At 27.7% G+C, this 15,953-nt stretch overlaps 4 protein-coding genes across 9 annotated transcripts in view; 2 read left to right on the forward strand and 2 right to left on the reverse strand.

Annotated features, from left to right (window-relative positions):
• LOC105429160 (sodium channel protein Nach) overlaps nt 1-685 on the forward strand; it is a 7,292-nt gene extending 6,607 nt beyond the window's left edge. Inside the window, exons 9-10 of the mRNA XM_089070847.1 lie at nt 240-361; nt 433-685. Of these exons, the coding sequence (XP_088926973.1) occupies nt 240-361; nt 433-563 (253 nt within the window). The 3' untranslated portion in view covers nt 564-685. The remainder of the gene's footprint in view (nt 1-239; nt 362-432) is intronic.
• Nucleotides 686-1,659: 974 nt separating this feature from the next.
• Dredd (Caspase-8 Dredd) lies at nt 1,660-9,193 on the reverse strand. Of its 3 annotated transcripts, none has more exons than XM_089070826.1 (5): nt 8,894-9,193; nt 7,732-8,773; nt 5,495-5,620; nt 3,779-3,922; nt 1,660-2,051 (listed from the first exon to the last, which is right to left on the reverse strand). In XM_089070826.1, the coding sequence occupies exons 2-5, from the start codon at nt 8,735-8,737 to the stop codon at nt 1,825-1,827; spliced, it is 1,503 nt and encodes a 500-aa protein (XP_088926952.1). In that variant the 5' UTR covers nt 8,738-8,773; nt 8,894-9,193; the 3' UTR covers nt 1,660-1,824. The 3 variants fall into 3 exon arrangements, with proteins under 3 accessions (XP_088926952.1, XP_088926953.1, XP_088926954.1); XM_089070827.1 differs by having other exon boundaries at nt 7,732-8,560; nt 8,894-9,191; XM_089070828.1 differs by lacking the exons at nt 7,732-8,773; nt 8,894-9,193 and adding an exon at nt 5,974-6,641.
• Nucleotides 9,194-10,161: 968 nt separating this feature from the next.
• On the forward strand, nt 10,162-13,943 carry LOC105429158 (uncharacterized). Of its 3 annotated transcripts, XM_011641942.2 has the most exons (5): nt 10,162-10,281; nt 10,758-10,958; nt 11,028-11,391; nt 11,476-11,640; nt 11,770-13,943. In XM_011641942.2, exons 2-5 carry the CDS (start codon nt 10,764-10,766, stop codon nt 12,036-12,038), a joined length of 993 nt encoding a protein of 330 aa, XP_011640244.2. In that variant the 5' UTR covers nt 10,162-10,281; nt 10,758-10,763; the 3' UTR covers nt 12,039-13,943. The 3 variants fall into 3 exon arrangements, with proteins under 3 accessions (XP_011640244.2, XP_011640243.2, XP_088926963.1); XM_011641941.2 differs by having other exon boundaries at nt 11,028-11,640; XM_089070837.1 differs by lacking the exon at nt 10,162-10,281 and having other exon boundaries at nt 10,817-10,958; nt 11,018-11,640.
• Nucleotides 13,865-15,768, reverse strand: LOC105429157 (transmembrane protein 208). 2 transcript variants are annotated; one of them, XM_011641939.3, is made up of 5 exons: nt 15,481-15,752; nt 15,097-15,249; nt 14,873-15,009; nt 14,650-14,734; nt 13,865-14,581 (listed from the first exon to the last, which is right to left on the reverse strand). In XM_011641939.3, the coding sequence occupies exons 1-5, from the start codon at nt 15,484-15,486 to the stop codon at nt 14,447-14,449; spliced, it is 516 nt and encodes a 171-aa protein (XP_011640241.2). In that variant the 5' UTR covers nt 15,487-15,752; the 3' UTR covers nt 13,865-14,446. The 2 variants fall into 2 exon arrangements, with proteins under 2 accessions (XP_011640241.2, XP_088926970.1); XM_089070844.1 differs by lacking the exon at nt 15,097-15,249 and having other exon boundaries at nt 15,481-15,768.
• Nucleotides 15,769-15,953: the final 185 nt, after the last annotated feature.

The following is a 15,953-nucleotide window of genomic DNA, read 5'->3' on the forward strand; positions in this document are numbered from 1 at the left end:
GTGCGTGCGTGCGTGCGCGCGTGCGTGCGTGCGTGCGCGCGTGCGTGCGTGCGTGCGCGCGTGCGTGCGTGCGCGCATGCGTGCGTGTTGTGTGTGTATACAGATTCAAAAAATAGAAATATTATCAGGCACCTAATCTTGCCTATCGAGACAAATACCAGACAATACCAGGCAATCTTATTCTTTAAAACTTATCTCGGCTTATTACATTGATTGATTATTAATATTAATATTATCAATATGTTATTTTACAGTAACGGTATCAGCATCCGCAATCATAGTGTAATACATATATTCTTCAATGATTTAGTCGCTTTTCAATATCGACGATCAGTCAATTACAGTTGGCGCAATATTTTTGGTAAGATAAACATTCTTATGTTTAAATGTCATACATATGAAAATGATAATAATATTTATCAATATTTATAGCATCATTTGGTGGTTTGCTTGGATTACTTGCTGGTTTCAGTCTCATATCTATTTTCGAACTATTGTATTTTTTTATAATACGTGTGATAACCAATGCTTGTGTCAATTCAATGAAATGTAACAATATATAGTATAATGATACATTCAGAAATGGTTAAGATTTATTAGAAATATTAATTCTATTTGTAAAATGATATCTTTCTTTTTCCATTGTTATAAAAATAAAGTTTAATATATGATTCTGTTCACAAAATATTTTTCGTATTTTAAAATATTTATTCTTAATAAAATTTCAAATATTATGGTAAACTTATTAATGTAATATTTCACGATCGAATGACCGACTCATATTCTTAAATATACAATCATATTCTTAAATACACAATATACCTCGTTAATATTTTATATTTCTTAATGTAAGCAATATTTGGTAACAAATAAATAAGAAATAAATAATATAGACAAAAATTTAACAGATTACATCTTGTTTTGTGAGAGCTAATAACATTTTAAGAAATCAGATACAACTGATATTAATTTTTGATTAATTTATATAGCTAATAAATAATCATGTAATTTTATTCAGAATTTTTGTTTTCATAAAAGAAAAATTATTGTAGAATATTTTACATTAATTATATATATATATATATATATATATATATATTGCAATAATTACAAGTATTAAATCGATATTTTTATTATATCTATCTAAGTTCCCTAAATCGTAGGTTTCCTAAATCCATCACGAGGTTTCTTATATCGTACCGATTCGATTTAGGAATTTGTGATTATATTCGTGTGCATTGTTACGTGCCGGCAACTCGATATTCAAGAATCCTTTTTTTTCCCTTATTTTTTTTGTCAAGTAGATTTTAAGTATCCCGATATTAAAATCTTTTCCTTTTTTTTCTCAACGAATAAGGCCCAAACAATTATGCTGACCAACTTTCACTTCGTGACCGATTACAAGGTTTATTAGTCCTATCCAAACAAATCATCGCAATACATATCAATACATTTTCCAATTATCATGTTATTTCCCTTTTATAAAACCACTCCAATTATCATGTTTCGTATCAGGACGCGTTGCATTATTGGTTGTATTAACGAAAATACCGCCTATCTCATCTTGAACGAAGGTCCGTCTTGCACACAAAGTTCTGTTCTCGTCAGAAACTCGAAGTGAAAACATCCTCCTCTCAATAATAAACAAAATTTCACAAATTTTATTAAATCATAAGGAAATTTATATTTTTCATTTTTTATGTTGACCTTTCTTACATTTTATCACATATTATCACATATTAGTTTTAAGAATTAATCTTTCTGATCCGCATTAATACATTAATACATTTTTCACTTACATATATCCATATTGTACATATAAATTTATGATATACTTTCGTTAGTTATTACAGGAATAACTATATTCTTTAATTGGAAATCTGATTCCAAACGATCTTGGCGTATTTCTGGCAATTGTGCAATACAATTTCCATCTATCATTCCTTTCTTTTTTCTCATTGATGTCATTATTTCTCTGACACATTCAAGAAAAGTTAATTGACTCCCATATCTTTTGAAGATCTTACAAATTTCTTGTATAAACCACGATCCTGAATAATTGAAAATAAATTTACATTAAAACATTTATAATTATTTATTATATTAATTATTATAATTATATGCATGCACGCGTACACGTACACATGCACGCATGCACACGCATATATATGTACATACGTAAATACATATACAGGGTGTCTTACAACTCGCAACCGAAAATTTTATAACATATTCCAAATTTAAAAATAAAACGAAAATTCTAATACGAAAATATCGAGATTCAAATAATTTTTAAATTATTAGCGATTAAAGCGCGCGCGCGCGCGGCTGTGTTAAATCGGCGTATATAAAACATCGGATTTTCGTTAATTAAAAATATTAATACTTTACTATAATAATTATATTCATTTTGTAGCGCAATTTTTATACAATTTAATCACTTATATATACATTGTATTCATAAAACTTTTTTCAAAATGTATGTTTTAGTTGTTTTGTTTAAAGTTCGAGATAAACATAAATTCTATTGAAATTCGTATACTTTTTTTATATGATTTTAAATTGGGTATTAATGCTACTATAGCTATATTAACAGAACTTTTGGAGAAAAAATTGTTAATGAAAATACAGTACTAATTCGAAAAATTCCATTCTGGAAATTTTTCTTTACAAAATGAACCGCATAAATCTAAAGTTTTAGTCAATAACAATATTTTAAAAGTTTTAGTGAAAAATCTTCATCAAACAAGAAGAGAATTTGCTAAAAGAATGAATATTGAATTTAACTGTAATATATATTTTTCTATAATTAAAATAAAAATATGAATAAGTAAATACTATACATGACTTAATCGATTAAAGCAAATTGAAAAAGCTGAATATATATTTATCATGCATTTGTTATAGATTCATCATAAACGAGACCTATTTTTCGATTGAATTATTATTTGTAATGAAAAACGAATTCTTTATGATAACCATAAGCAATCTTCATGATGACTTAATAAAAATCAATTCTTCAGTTCAAAATTATATAAATTTCAGAATTCATATTTACTTTAAATTTTAAATAAAACAACTAAATCATGCTTTTGAAAGTGGACACAATGTAATTACAGTGACAAGTGATTAAACTGTATATATTGAATAAAATTAAATAAAATTATGTTATACACCCGAAATTCTCCCCCGAACTATTCGTTAGTAGAAAAATATTTCAGATAGAAGATTGTAAAGTTTCAAAGAAGCCATATAATTGTGATAATTTATCTAATTTATTAGATGGAGTTACTTCGAGATCTTTTCATGTGGTCATTATTTTATTAAATAGATTCACATATGTTTCATTGCAAGATACTATTATTCTAATTATTCTGGATAAAGAAGTATTAAGACACAGTCATCAAAAAGTTAATGGAGTAAAAAAGATATAGATACATATTGTTTAAAAAAATTTGCAATATGTAAATATATACTTCTTTTCAAAAACAATTATGTTTTCTCTATATCAATCAATTTGTTTTATTATTTTCTACGTCTGCTGAAATACAATAAAAAGTGGAGATTGTCATTTAAATAATTTAATTTGGTTTATAAATGATGACCTTAGGTATTTAATCCCAAATTGAATTATTATCACTTCCGTTAGATATTTTAAACTTTACAATTTCTTATGTTATTTTTTTTTCTTTTTTTTATGTATTTTTTTATGATCCTTTCCGAGATATTTGAGTGTTTCTAGACTTTTAGGGAGTCTATATAAATAAATTTTAATTACCTTGTTCTTTATGACGTATTGACAAAAAACCTTGTATCGTAGACATAAATATAAAAAAGTTTGCGAACTGTCGTATATCTTTTACAGGTGCAAGAGAATCGGATAAATCATCTTTTGTCATGTAATTATGTAATTGTGTACTTCCTGAAAAGAGAAGTAAATTATCTTTATATACTAATCTACATTTACCACAATATCTATTGTAAACTCTTTATGATGATTTTAAGCCTCATAGTACAAGCAATCATAAATTCATTGTAAATGTTAATTCCATGGTGAATTCAATTTGAATCATTACGATTATGATGCTGTCCGATGTTTCAATAGTCAATGAGAATAAACTCTGACGTTTCATCACTGATGTACGACATAACTTATAATTTATTATAATTTGTAGAACAGAGTATGTTCATATCAATCGCTATTTTTCTGACGATATATATGATTAAAGCATTGCGATCGATAATAAAATTTATTAAATAATATTTTATTTATTGCGAAAGAAAATATATAATAAATATTGGAGTATACATAGAAGAAAGCAACATATGATGATGACTCTAAGATTTGTTGATTTTTTGTGATTTTTGTGTCGGCATAAAAATAATGATCATTTTTTTCTGATTAGTCTTTATCTGTCATTTGCAGAAACTGAAAAGTTTATAAATAAATTAGAATTTTGTATGATTTAAATTTTTTGAGTACATATCAATTTTATCATTTGCCCTCATATGTGAATCAAATGACTTTTAGTAAAATAAAGATTAAAATTTTTTTATGCAGAAAAATTAATTTTTTACAAACTTTTTATATTATTCGTTTTATATTATTCGTTTTATATTAAAAACAGTTGTTCTTTTTGTTTTTGTCTAAATTTTATTTTCTTGAAATTACATTATTATAATATTTTTTGTTCATAAGTATTGTTTATTTCTATTTATTGTGTTATTCAAATATTCTATTATTATAATATTTGAATAACACAATAAATAGAAATAAACAATACTTATGAACAAAAAATATTATAATAATGTAATTTCAAGAAAATAAAATTTAGACAAAAACAAAAAGAACAACTGTTTTTAATTTAGAGGTAAAACATTTATTTATGATTATATAATTTTTGATACGACGATTATCTTACTCCATAGTTACTACGTTCATCTAATCATTCACTTATTTATTTATTTTAAAAAATATTGCAATATAAAAAATGGAAAATAATAATACGTTATTATATATTTTAGATATTATACAGTAATTTAATGGAGAAAGTAAAAATATATTCACTATAATTCGTTATGATAGAAAATCACAAAATTACATAGATGTATTCAAAATATATTTTTTATTATATTATCTAGATATGTTAATACAAAATTAAAATCAAATTACAATAGATTATTATCTCTATGTCTATTATCATTAAAAATTTCTAATAAATTTGGCATTGAGCTGTTATCTGTTTTATTAGCTTAGAAAAATTAGCAAAATGTCATCTTAGTTGCTTCATCATTTTATCTTTCTTTCCCCTATGATAAACATAATTTATATTATATTATAAAAATTTGTAGTATTTTTTTTGCATCTTACAAAAATGCCATTATTAATATAACATACATAAACTTCTAAAATTTTTCTTAATACATTATTCTTTTAAATATGTAGACTTCTTTTTACAGTAATTCTAATTCTATATAATTTTTTTTTCATTACCACGTGTTTTTCCTTGACAGGCTTGAATGACAATAATTTTCATAACATCCTTTAATTCCACGCAACAAATAGTTTTTTCAATCGTTTCCAAAGAAATTTCTTTTTCGTCTGACGTTATTACACCTCCTGATATAAATATCTCACATTTAGTAATAATTAAGTATATTAAACATATTAAATATACAGTAAATATACGTAAATATACAGTATAGTACCCTCTCCTTCGATTTTTCTGTAATTTTCCTGTAATTTTGTAAATTTGTTTATCTTCATGCATAAAATATATTTTAAGAAGAAAAATCGTCGTTCAAATTCCATTTTTTTTTTACGTCCGAAGTTTTGTAACATCAATAAATTAGTAAATAATAATTTAATGATAATTTATGGTTGCCTAATCATACTCTCTACTTTAATTAATTAAAAACACAAAATTATTTTTTATGTAATTAAGGCTTCTGACTACTCAATTAAGAACTCACGCATTGATGGTGGCAACACAGCATCGTAGTAAAAATTAGAAGCTTCATCCTATTCACCTTATCTATTTTTCCTCATCATTGTCTATCTTTATATTAAATAATATATTGACATCGAAATTTTTCATTGTATGTAACTTCATTATATACTTCATTATATGCTTAATCATGCACATGTGACTTGTCTCAAACTTATTAAATTCATAAAAATGATGACAGCTATAGTTATTTAAATTTTATATTTTTCATAAAATCATATTTTTCACTTCTTCCAACAGCTATCAAACCGTTTTTCTGTCTGCATAAATTTCATTTCGTGTATTGTACGGTTATTTCGTGTATTTTATTGACTAGCATGAAGAGAAAGGATAGTAGCCATCCATTTTCACAAAGTGTCTTAAAACCACCTCAAGTGTCATTTTATTCAAATATCTTTTTATTTGCAAATTAATAAATGCAATAAATTTCATTGTGTCATTTCTCGCCTATATCATCACAATTCCAATATGGCCGCAAAATTTATATCTTTTTCATTCTTTTTATATGAATTGCGATTCAAATATATATTAAAAATAAACGTGAAATTTAAATGACAGTCCTTCTCAGAATATATTCCACGCATAAAAATACATAAATTTACACAATTATAGGTATAAAATCGAAGGAGAGAGCATTACACTGTATATCCTAATTAATTGTGGAAAAACAGACATGTTAAATTTGCAATGCGCGCGCGCATATGCAATGTGTGTGTGTGTGTGTGTGTGTGTGTGTGTGTGTGTGTGTGTGTGTGTGTGTGTGTGTGTGTGTGTGCGCGCGCGCGCGCGCGCGCACACACACACACACATTGCATATAGTGATTTCATTATCATTACATGGACCCAAAGAGCACAGAGAATTAAAAAAATAATTCGTTTTCGAATTTCTAAATTATGAAATGTATTCCTCTTCTATTTCTGATCTAAAAATGTTCATAGAAATTCCACAGGATTTCACTTTTATATCACCAATTCAAATACAAAAGGAAATCTTTTTAGTTTATAAAAATTCACAATGAAATCGAAATAGTTTTTAGATACTGTACCTAATAAATACCCAATAAATATATCCTTCAGAGAAATATTAAGTTCCTAAATTATAAACACAAAACTAAATTATACCGTCAAAGTATATTGTCGATACTTTATTTTATCCCGGAAAACAATTTTATGTTTTTACCTTCAAAGCATCACTAGGGATAAGATCTCACGGCATTACTTCATCATTATTTCATTAGAACATGATTCAAAACACTCATCTAATGTTGAGAGAAATTATCTGTCTGTCATCTAATGTTCTTTTATCTTTTGTTTTATCCTACACAGATTTTAATTTCGAGAAATAGAACTCAATTGCATCTGTCGATGATGTCACGTATTACTCGTAATTCTTTTCGAACTCATTATGAAGAAAAAAAAGAACTTCTTTCAGAGCAACTTATCGCACTCACAAATCGTACTACAAATGAGAAAAAAAGAATTTCTTTCGAAGCAACTTCGATTTAATTTTACAGAAATCAATATGCGTACTTTTATAGAATCATTTTTTAATTACCCTAAGGAATTTTTTCTCTTTGAATTCTTAATGATTCTGTACTATTTGGGTAGTAATTTTATTATAACTTTTTTTTATTTCCAGAATTTATATATTTTATTTAAATATACAGAAAAAAATCCAATCATAAAAAAGATTCCTATATTTAATCATTATTATGATTCTTACCTTTATATCCATGACTCAGAATACACAGAAATAAACATTCATACTTTGTACCATAATCTTTTGAAATATTTTTCATTTTTTCTAACATGTCGCTTTTCTTCAGATTTTGAAGTAAGTCGACTTTAAACCCAAAAGTTTTAAATGTTTCAGTTAGATTAGTACAATCTTTACTTGTACCAAATCGTGTTTCATACTCTTTTTCAAAGTACATCTGATTAATAATAATACATAATCCGTTATTAATGGACTGTATCCTTTTTTTATAACAATGATTGCCAGTAAGAGATGATTCTTCGAAAGGAATTGATTGCTGATAATTTCTATCACTTGTCCCAAAAATTCTATAATTATCAACAACATGTAGGCAGTTATTAAATTTCTCCAAATCCATACAAATTATCTTTAGAGAGCTATCTTCACATTCTTCCAAGTGTCTTAACAATTTACTTGTGTTTTGTATTTTACTTTTAGAAATTGTTATATATCCAATTTGCATCCAATAAAGCATATGTAGTTCAAGGTAATGTACATTGTCAAGTAAGGGTTCGTAATTACATATTTCACATTTAACAAGGTTTAATAACCATTGTTGTTCATTTTCATTCAAAGATTCACATAATCTATATAAACATTTTGTAATCACATTTATATTTCTTGAGGATAATCTCATTTGTGGAATATATTGTAAATCTAAATCACTGAATGATATTCCTAATTTCCTTATTACTTCTCGATTATTTAGAATACATAATGCCTCTAAGATTTTATCTTCCCAATTTTCTGGATGATTTCTTATATAATCTATAATTATGTAAGCTTTTTTTGTCTTCTGTTCTTGAAATAATTTAAAAATATCATTAAATCCATCTGCATAATTATCTATTATCAAGAACAATACAGAAATTTTTTCATCTATGTCAAGATCATTTTCTATCTGTCTTAAAACATTTACATTTATAACTGTTTTTGCTATAGTATATACATTTGCATCAAGTGATAATGACATTGTAAATTAAATATTTCATTAAAAATTTTTATATATCTGAAACGTACATTATGAATGATGATTAAGAATCTTTTTGCATTTTAATTTTTCAAAATCATGATAACCTCAAAGATGTATGTAATTAACAAGATATTATAATACTTATAAGACATTAACCTTTTCATAAAAAAAATTCGTTGGTAATTATTTAGAATACGCTCTTCATCTCCGATTTTGATAAAATTAGATTCAATCAACACAGTTTCACTCAAAATAAAAGAATCTGGCAAAAAAACGCGGCGGTCCGCGAACCGAGATATTAGTGTCGGTCCACAATAAGTATTTAATCTTTAAGCCGTAAGAAATTGACCAATCATAGTCGATTATTCTTTTCATATTCGATTATAATCGGTCAATTTCTTACGTCTTAAAGCTTAAATCACCTATTGTGGACTGACACTTAAGCGTTAATAAAGTTAACCACTTTTTTTTTATTGAAAACTCTGTCATACCGACAGAATACAGCGAACTGAGTATGCGCAGTGATCACGTCGTATCTTCTTCGTATTTTCTTATTCTTGGCCGAAGCTGCCTTACGGCGGCGCCAATACAGGCCACGATTCAATTCGAAAAATATAATTGAGAGAACGACGACAAATGCGTGAACAAAAATCGAAGAAAAAGCGTGATGATATAATACAAAGTTCATGTGAGGACAAAGGATGTCCGAACCATTCAACGGGCCCGAAAAGGCCCTAAAAAGTGACGTCACACGATATTCCCGAGCGATCATCCATTCAAGTACTAACTGTGCCCAACGCTGCTACTTAACTTCAGTGATCGGACGAAAACTGGTGTTTTCAGCGTGATATGGATGTTACCATCGTATCTTCTATCCCTTAATTTTGAAAAGTACACGATAAAGAAGGATATAAGATATCGCTCTCTCGCTCTATCAACTCAAAATAGAATTTTGATCAGAAGGCATATCTAGTACTACAAGAGCTATGGATTAGCCGGAGTTGGTAAGACCGATCCCGGATGCTTTCCATTTAGTGACACAAGTCGACAAGTATCGTTCTATCTTTCTTGGCGTTCAATGATTAATAAGAATAATAAAATGATACTTGTGTCGACTTGATCACTAAATGGAAAGCACTCCCCATGTCCTAGCTAGAAAACTGTTACTATGAGGTTATAGGTGCAATCCACTGTTTCACTGCTACAATTCCTTTGAAATATTTGATTAACCAATCAGAACAAAAAATATTATGAATTGACCAATCAAAAATTGCTTCGAAGCATTTGTAGCACCAAGTGGATCGCACCCTATAGAGTTCATTAGATTTAGATTGTGTTCGTAAATTCACTGCCAGTACTAAAAACATATAGTCTACGTGACGTATTCTATAGATTTTCAATACTGGCAGTGAATTTACGAACACAGCCTTAGATGATACGATGATAGACCCGACATCGTATTCTTTTCTTTCGTGGTGAATATTTGACAGCTACCGTGAGATAGGTGCATTTTGTAAGATACGAAATTACGTTTTAATAAACAGGTAGCAAATTTTGTTGTCTATGTTTAATAATGAGAATTAATGATGATTTTCCCAATAATTAAGATATTCACAAACTTCAAAGGCTAATTGTTGAAATATATGACAACAATAATTCAGAAATAACTCTACAGAAATAATGTAACCAAATTGAAAGAAGATAACAGATATGATTTTCATTATATCTATATTAATTGAGCATTGTTGTGTGAAAAAATATTAATATATATTAATTTTGATATATGCTCGATATTAAATTTATCATTTCGAAATATATGTTGAAAAACTTCTAACAATATTTAATCATTTTTGTAAATATTGTATTTTTATAGACGTATCTATATTTTATATTTATTTATTTGTCATTTATTGTCATATGTTATTTTTTTTTAATCACGTGTTTACTGAAATTAGATTATAAAAGACTTCTAATGATTAATTTGAGTTCAAACTATTAAGAGTTAATTATTTTGCTCTAGGAAAATATGGCCACAACATTGTCTTCAAAAGAATTTTCCTTGAAATGGAACAACTTTTCTAACAATTTGACTTTTGGTTTTCTTTCTCATTTAAGTGAGAATAATCTAGTTGATGTAACACTTGCTGTAGAAGGACAATTGTTAGCTGCCCATAAATTGGTCCTCTCTGTATGCAGTCCTTATTTCAAAAACATATTCAAGGTAACTTCATTGTTAATAATAATAATCCATGATAAAATTGTACTTAAGTAACCATTCAGAGTTCTATAGGAGAATCCCTGTCAGCATCCAGTAATAATATTGAAAGATGTAAAACATGCAGAAATAATATCCTTGTTAAAGTTTATGTATCAAGGAGAAGTAAATGTAAAACAGGAGGATCTGCCGACTTTTCTAAAGGTAGCACAAATGCTACAGATAAAAGGGTTAGAGGGTGGTGAAAAACAAATAATACCACTGTTAAGTGATTACGTCAATATAGATTTGCAAGATAATTCAAAGGACGTAAATGCCTTGTCTGATGCTCCAAATGATCTAGAAAATAGGATCAATATCTTGGACATGTCTGTACAATCGCATAGGATAACTAAGAGAAATATTGAAACAAGAAAAAAACGCGTGGTTGATAGAGCATGTATGGAAAATAATTACAATTTAATCAAGAAATGCAGAAATGAATTAAATATCAACAGCAATGATAATGTCTGTCTTTTATCAGATAATGATGAAAAAGATGTAAATGAGTCTAGTAGCAAAAAAGACAAATATGAAGTTGAAACCAAGGTTGAGGCTAGTGATAATAATAATGAAGAAATAATTGAATTATCTAATCAAATCATATCTAAATCAAATGAGCATTTAGAAGAAAATTTATTACAATCGGGTATGCCATATTTTATTATGTTATTGAATATTAACTTACTGGAGATATTGCTATTAAATTAACTATTTGATCATTGTGCATGAAGCATTGATAACTCTCAGTAAAAAGAAACTATAAATTTATATGCAGCTGTGGAACCAGTGACTTATAGACTGTCTTCAAGAGGTAGACCACAACTGATTTATAGGGGATATGTATACAATCTGACTTCTCATTCCAAAGTATGCAACAATTCGCACTACCGTTGCGCAGAGCAGCATCGCGGTTGCCGTGGCAAATGCTCAGTGATCGCTGAAAGATTCATGCCGACGGGGGTGAATGAACATAATCATCCGCCGAGTTATGAATCAGAGCACGATTACAGAAAGAAAAAATATTTGGATACTGATAATAGCTAAAGTTAATTGTTTCACGGTATATTTCGAAATGTTTCGTAATTGGAACAAATATGCATTTTGGTTTATGCATACAGTTATTGATATTTAACAATTGGAACAGACAATATGTCTAGGAAAAAAAAAAATAGCACGAATTCCTATCGCCTAAATTTAAAAGAAACGGAAAACAATATATATAATATATGCTTTATATATGTGTAATATAATACCATATATACATTGTCACGAATAATTATGTATAACATAATATTGTATATATTATATATAGAATGAGTCCCGGATGGTATGACAGGAGATTATTCGGCAAAATAGCAAAAATAAATCAGAAATGAATAAAATTTTTTTATTGATGCTTCATTTCCGAAATAAAATCTTTACTGTGCATAAAATCCGTGCGGACACCTGTTTCAATATCTTCAATTTAGATTTTAATTATATTTTTATAGCAGTTAAATAAAATAGTAAATAAAATAGTAAAGATGAAACAGATTTTTTTTAACTTAAATATTTTTTTCCAAAATTAAAAATTTATAACCCAGTTATGTAATGATGTTGACTGTTCCAATTGTAAATAAGTCATATTATTGAATTATTAGCCAAACATAGAATCTAGACATGATTTCATAAATTGACTAGGTTCTATAATTTGACAATGCTAAATGCTACTGTTCAGTGAAATTGATATATTGTTGAATATACATTTGAATATTTCAAAAATTTCTATTATCTTTTTGAAGTTATAATGTTAAAATTAATGCTACATTAGCTCACACAATTCTTTTGTATACAATAAATATCCATTCTCTACAATTTAATAGTTTCACAATATTTCAATTAAAATAACCTTTGTACAATTTAAATATAATTAAATGTCTTCTAAGATTTTGGATATTCCAGTTAAAATTTCTGATTTGGTCCTATATTTTATATTACAATGTGAGAATTAAAAAAAATTTTATATAATTGATTCTTGCACATATATTAATGTGAAACAGGGCGCTTTTTTTCTTCTGGCGCTTTCATTATAGAACAACAATCTTCCAATTTTTTTTTTCATTAATCTGCCTTACTTAATGATATAATCTTTCAATTCTAAAGCAACAGGAAAGTATATCTTTCCATAAATCCTCTAGTTTCCTGCATATAATCTTCCCTTTTCAGAAATAATTCATCGGATCATATACTTAATTTGATTTGAATAATGATGTTTTAGTTCTCATATAAATTGCATATTTCACTGAACAGGTATGTGTGTATATGCAAAAGCCAAAATAAAAGCTGTGAATTGAATGGACATATTTAGCATTAGATGAAAAGTACAAATGTTGGCCTAATTTTAAAGAGAATTGGAATTCATTGCGTATTATACATTCCGTGACCAATGTGTAAAGAATAAAGCCTAACGATTAATATAAATGAGTATATAATTGTTTATATACGATCGTTAAATATAAGTTTACATTTTCAATATAAATATGATTATATGATGTAGTATACATTGCATTTAAATGTAATTGTGATGCATTAAATCATTAACTTTCACAATTTAATAAAAAGCAAATGATTTATTTATATATATTATGAATAATTATATAATAATATGTAATACCGCGATTAACCACAATCTGGTCTGAATTAAATCTGTTTCTGTCTGGAAGAAGAATATTAAGAACTTTGGAACAATATATAAACATAAATATTTTAAATCTTTTGTATTTGCCCATTTTGGACACATTTTTTAACGTCGTTTGTTATCTCGTTCATTTTCGAAAAGGCACCACTGTATTACATTTTCGTATCAATGGAAAAAAAAAAAAAAAAAAAACTTGAGTATGTCATATCGCTATAATTACAAAGACCATTTACATAAATATAACTAATAAATAAATGCAAAAATAAACATCATGATACTTTTTATCCACTGAGACATTATCAGTTTTATTCCTATATAAGCTAACAATGTTTACAATTATTAATATACTATACAATGTAATATTCTTTATTAAACAAATATATTTAATTCACTTATTACATTTATCTACCTAATGATAATTTAACTTTCGACTTATATAGGAATAAATCTATAAATCTATTACTAAATAAAAAAAGCGTCTAGTTTTTTTAGATGTATAAAAAGCTCTGCAGTCTTACCAAGAATCAATTGAAACATTTCAGCAGAGATGAAATTTATCCTTCTAATCCCTAGCCTTTTTTTTCCCATTTTTCTTCATAAAATTTTCAAAGCTTCAATCCATCTTATTTATTCTATTGTAAATACAGAACCCACTCGCGCAATCTTAATCCTGTAGATAAAAAAATCTTAATATCTCTTCTTTCCTAGTGTTTCAAACTTGCTTCAAACTAAATTAATTGTCATTCAACAAAATTTCCTTATCGCACAAGAATTTTCAGTGTCGTTTTGCCATTTTTCTCTCTAATTTGCGCATTTTTTTTTCATTCATCTCAGGCTGTTCTTGTGGCTGGGCAAAGAACCATGGAGCCAAAATCTGTTTCCACAGCATCCAACTTCCTCTCAATGGTACCTATAAGATTTTCATACGACAAAAATTCTATGTAGATACTAAGTAAAAAGATTCATCAAAGTGCCTACCAGAAGCCACAATAGCCAAAAGTAATTTGAAATGAGGGATAGGACCTGTATTCCTGACGTTAGTATGATTAAATCCTTAACATGTCTAAAACAGAATGAACAGAATACTTTGATACAACAAACAATAGAAGAAAGTATAAAGATAAGATCATAATAATTTGAATAGAATAAAAAGACATAAAATGTAAAAAATAAAAATTTTCTCTCTACAAGAAACACTTACTCTGCTATACCACCTTCCATGTTGAGGTCCACACCAGGATCCAAGAGCTGGCCAGATTCTGAATATGTGGTAGAAGCCATATATGACATAAATTGATAGCTTCCTACATATACAATTGCAGAAAATGCTGTTAAACTCTGTAACGATAATCAATACATATCGTTAAGGAATTTTCTGCATAGTTACAGCACTTCATCAAAATGAATTGAAGTAATGGAAATTACTATTCTCAGCAAGGTGAATTCAAACAACACCATTGTTATAGCGAAGTAAATTCCCATTGCGCCTAGAGCCATGTAAGCATAGAAACTCAGTGTAGAAACATTTTCCTCTTTTATCTGTTTTGCTCCTTTAGTTAATATTTTACCTTTCTTCGTCTATAAAAAAAATACCAAATCCAATAATCAAATGCGAACATGTTTCGCCAATTCATCGGTCATCATCGATAAAGATAATACATACGCGGAAGAAGCAATTTATTAACTTTAAATGAATTAATGAATAGCCTGAACAAATTGGAGCGTTTTTTTTTATAAAAATTTTGTTTCACGTAAGAGTAAAAATTAATTATGAAGAAAACGTAAAATATAAGATGATGCGACACTCACCGTCATCTCGATCGCGATTTTGTCGAAAAAATTATTTTACCTCAATATAAAGTGCATTAGAACCAATAACGATAATGACAAATGGCCAATGACAAGCGGTTAACCTCACATCACGTACACGTGAGTAATCCCCATACTTTCGGTATAGCTTGATCATCGACTTGTATTTTTCATAAAATAATCGCTCGATAGACGTTTGAAAAAGCAAAGCTCTCATTGGATATCGCTCGTCGCTCGTCGCATTCAATGTGGCAAAGCCTTTAGAGTAAGTAATGCCTTGTGTCCACAATACTAGAAATCGGTCCGAGATCTCGGATGAAAAGAGAATTGACCAATTGCGTTTGAATAATTCGGCCAATTAACCAATGCGATTGGTCAATTCTCTTTCCATCCGAGATCTCGGACTGATTTCTAGCATCGTGGACACAAGGCATAAAAGTGAGTGAGTAAAGTGAAGCCGGAAGTCGTCATTT

This window comes from Pogonomyrmex barbatus, unplaced genomic scaffold (assembly GCF_055798465.1).
Source record: "Pogonomyrmex barbatus isolate J1 unplaced genomic scaffold, ASM5579846v1 scaffold11, whole genome shotgun sequence".
Lineage (NCBI taxonomy): Eukaryota > Metazoa > Arthropoda > Insecta > Hymenoptera > Formicidae > Pogonomyrmex > Pogonomyrmex barbatus.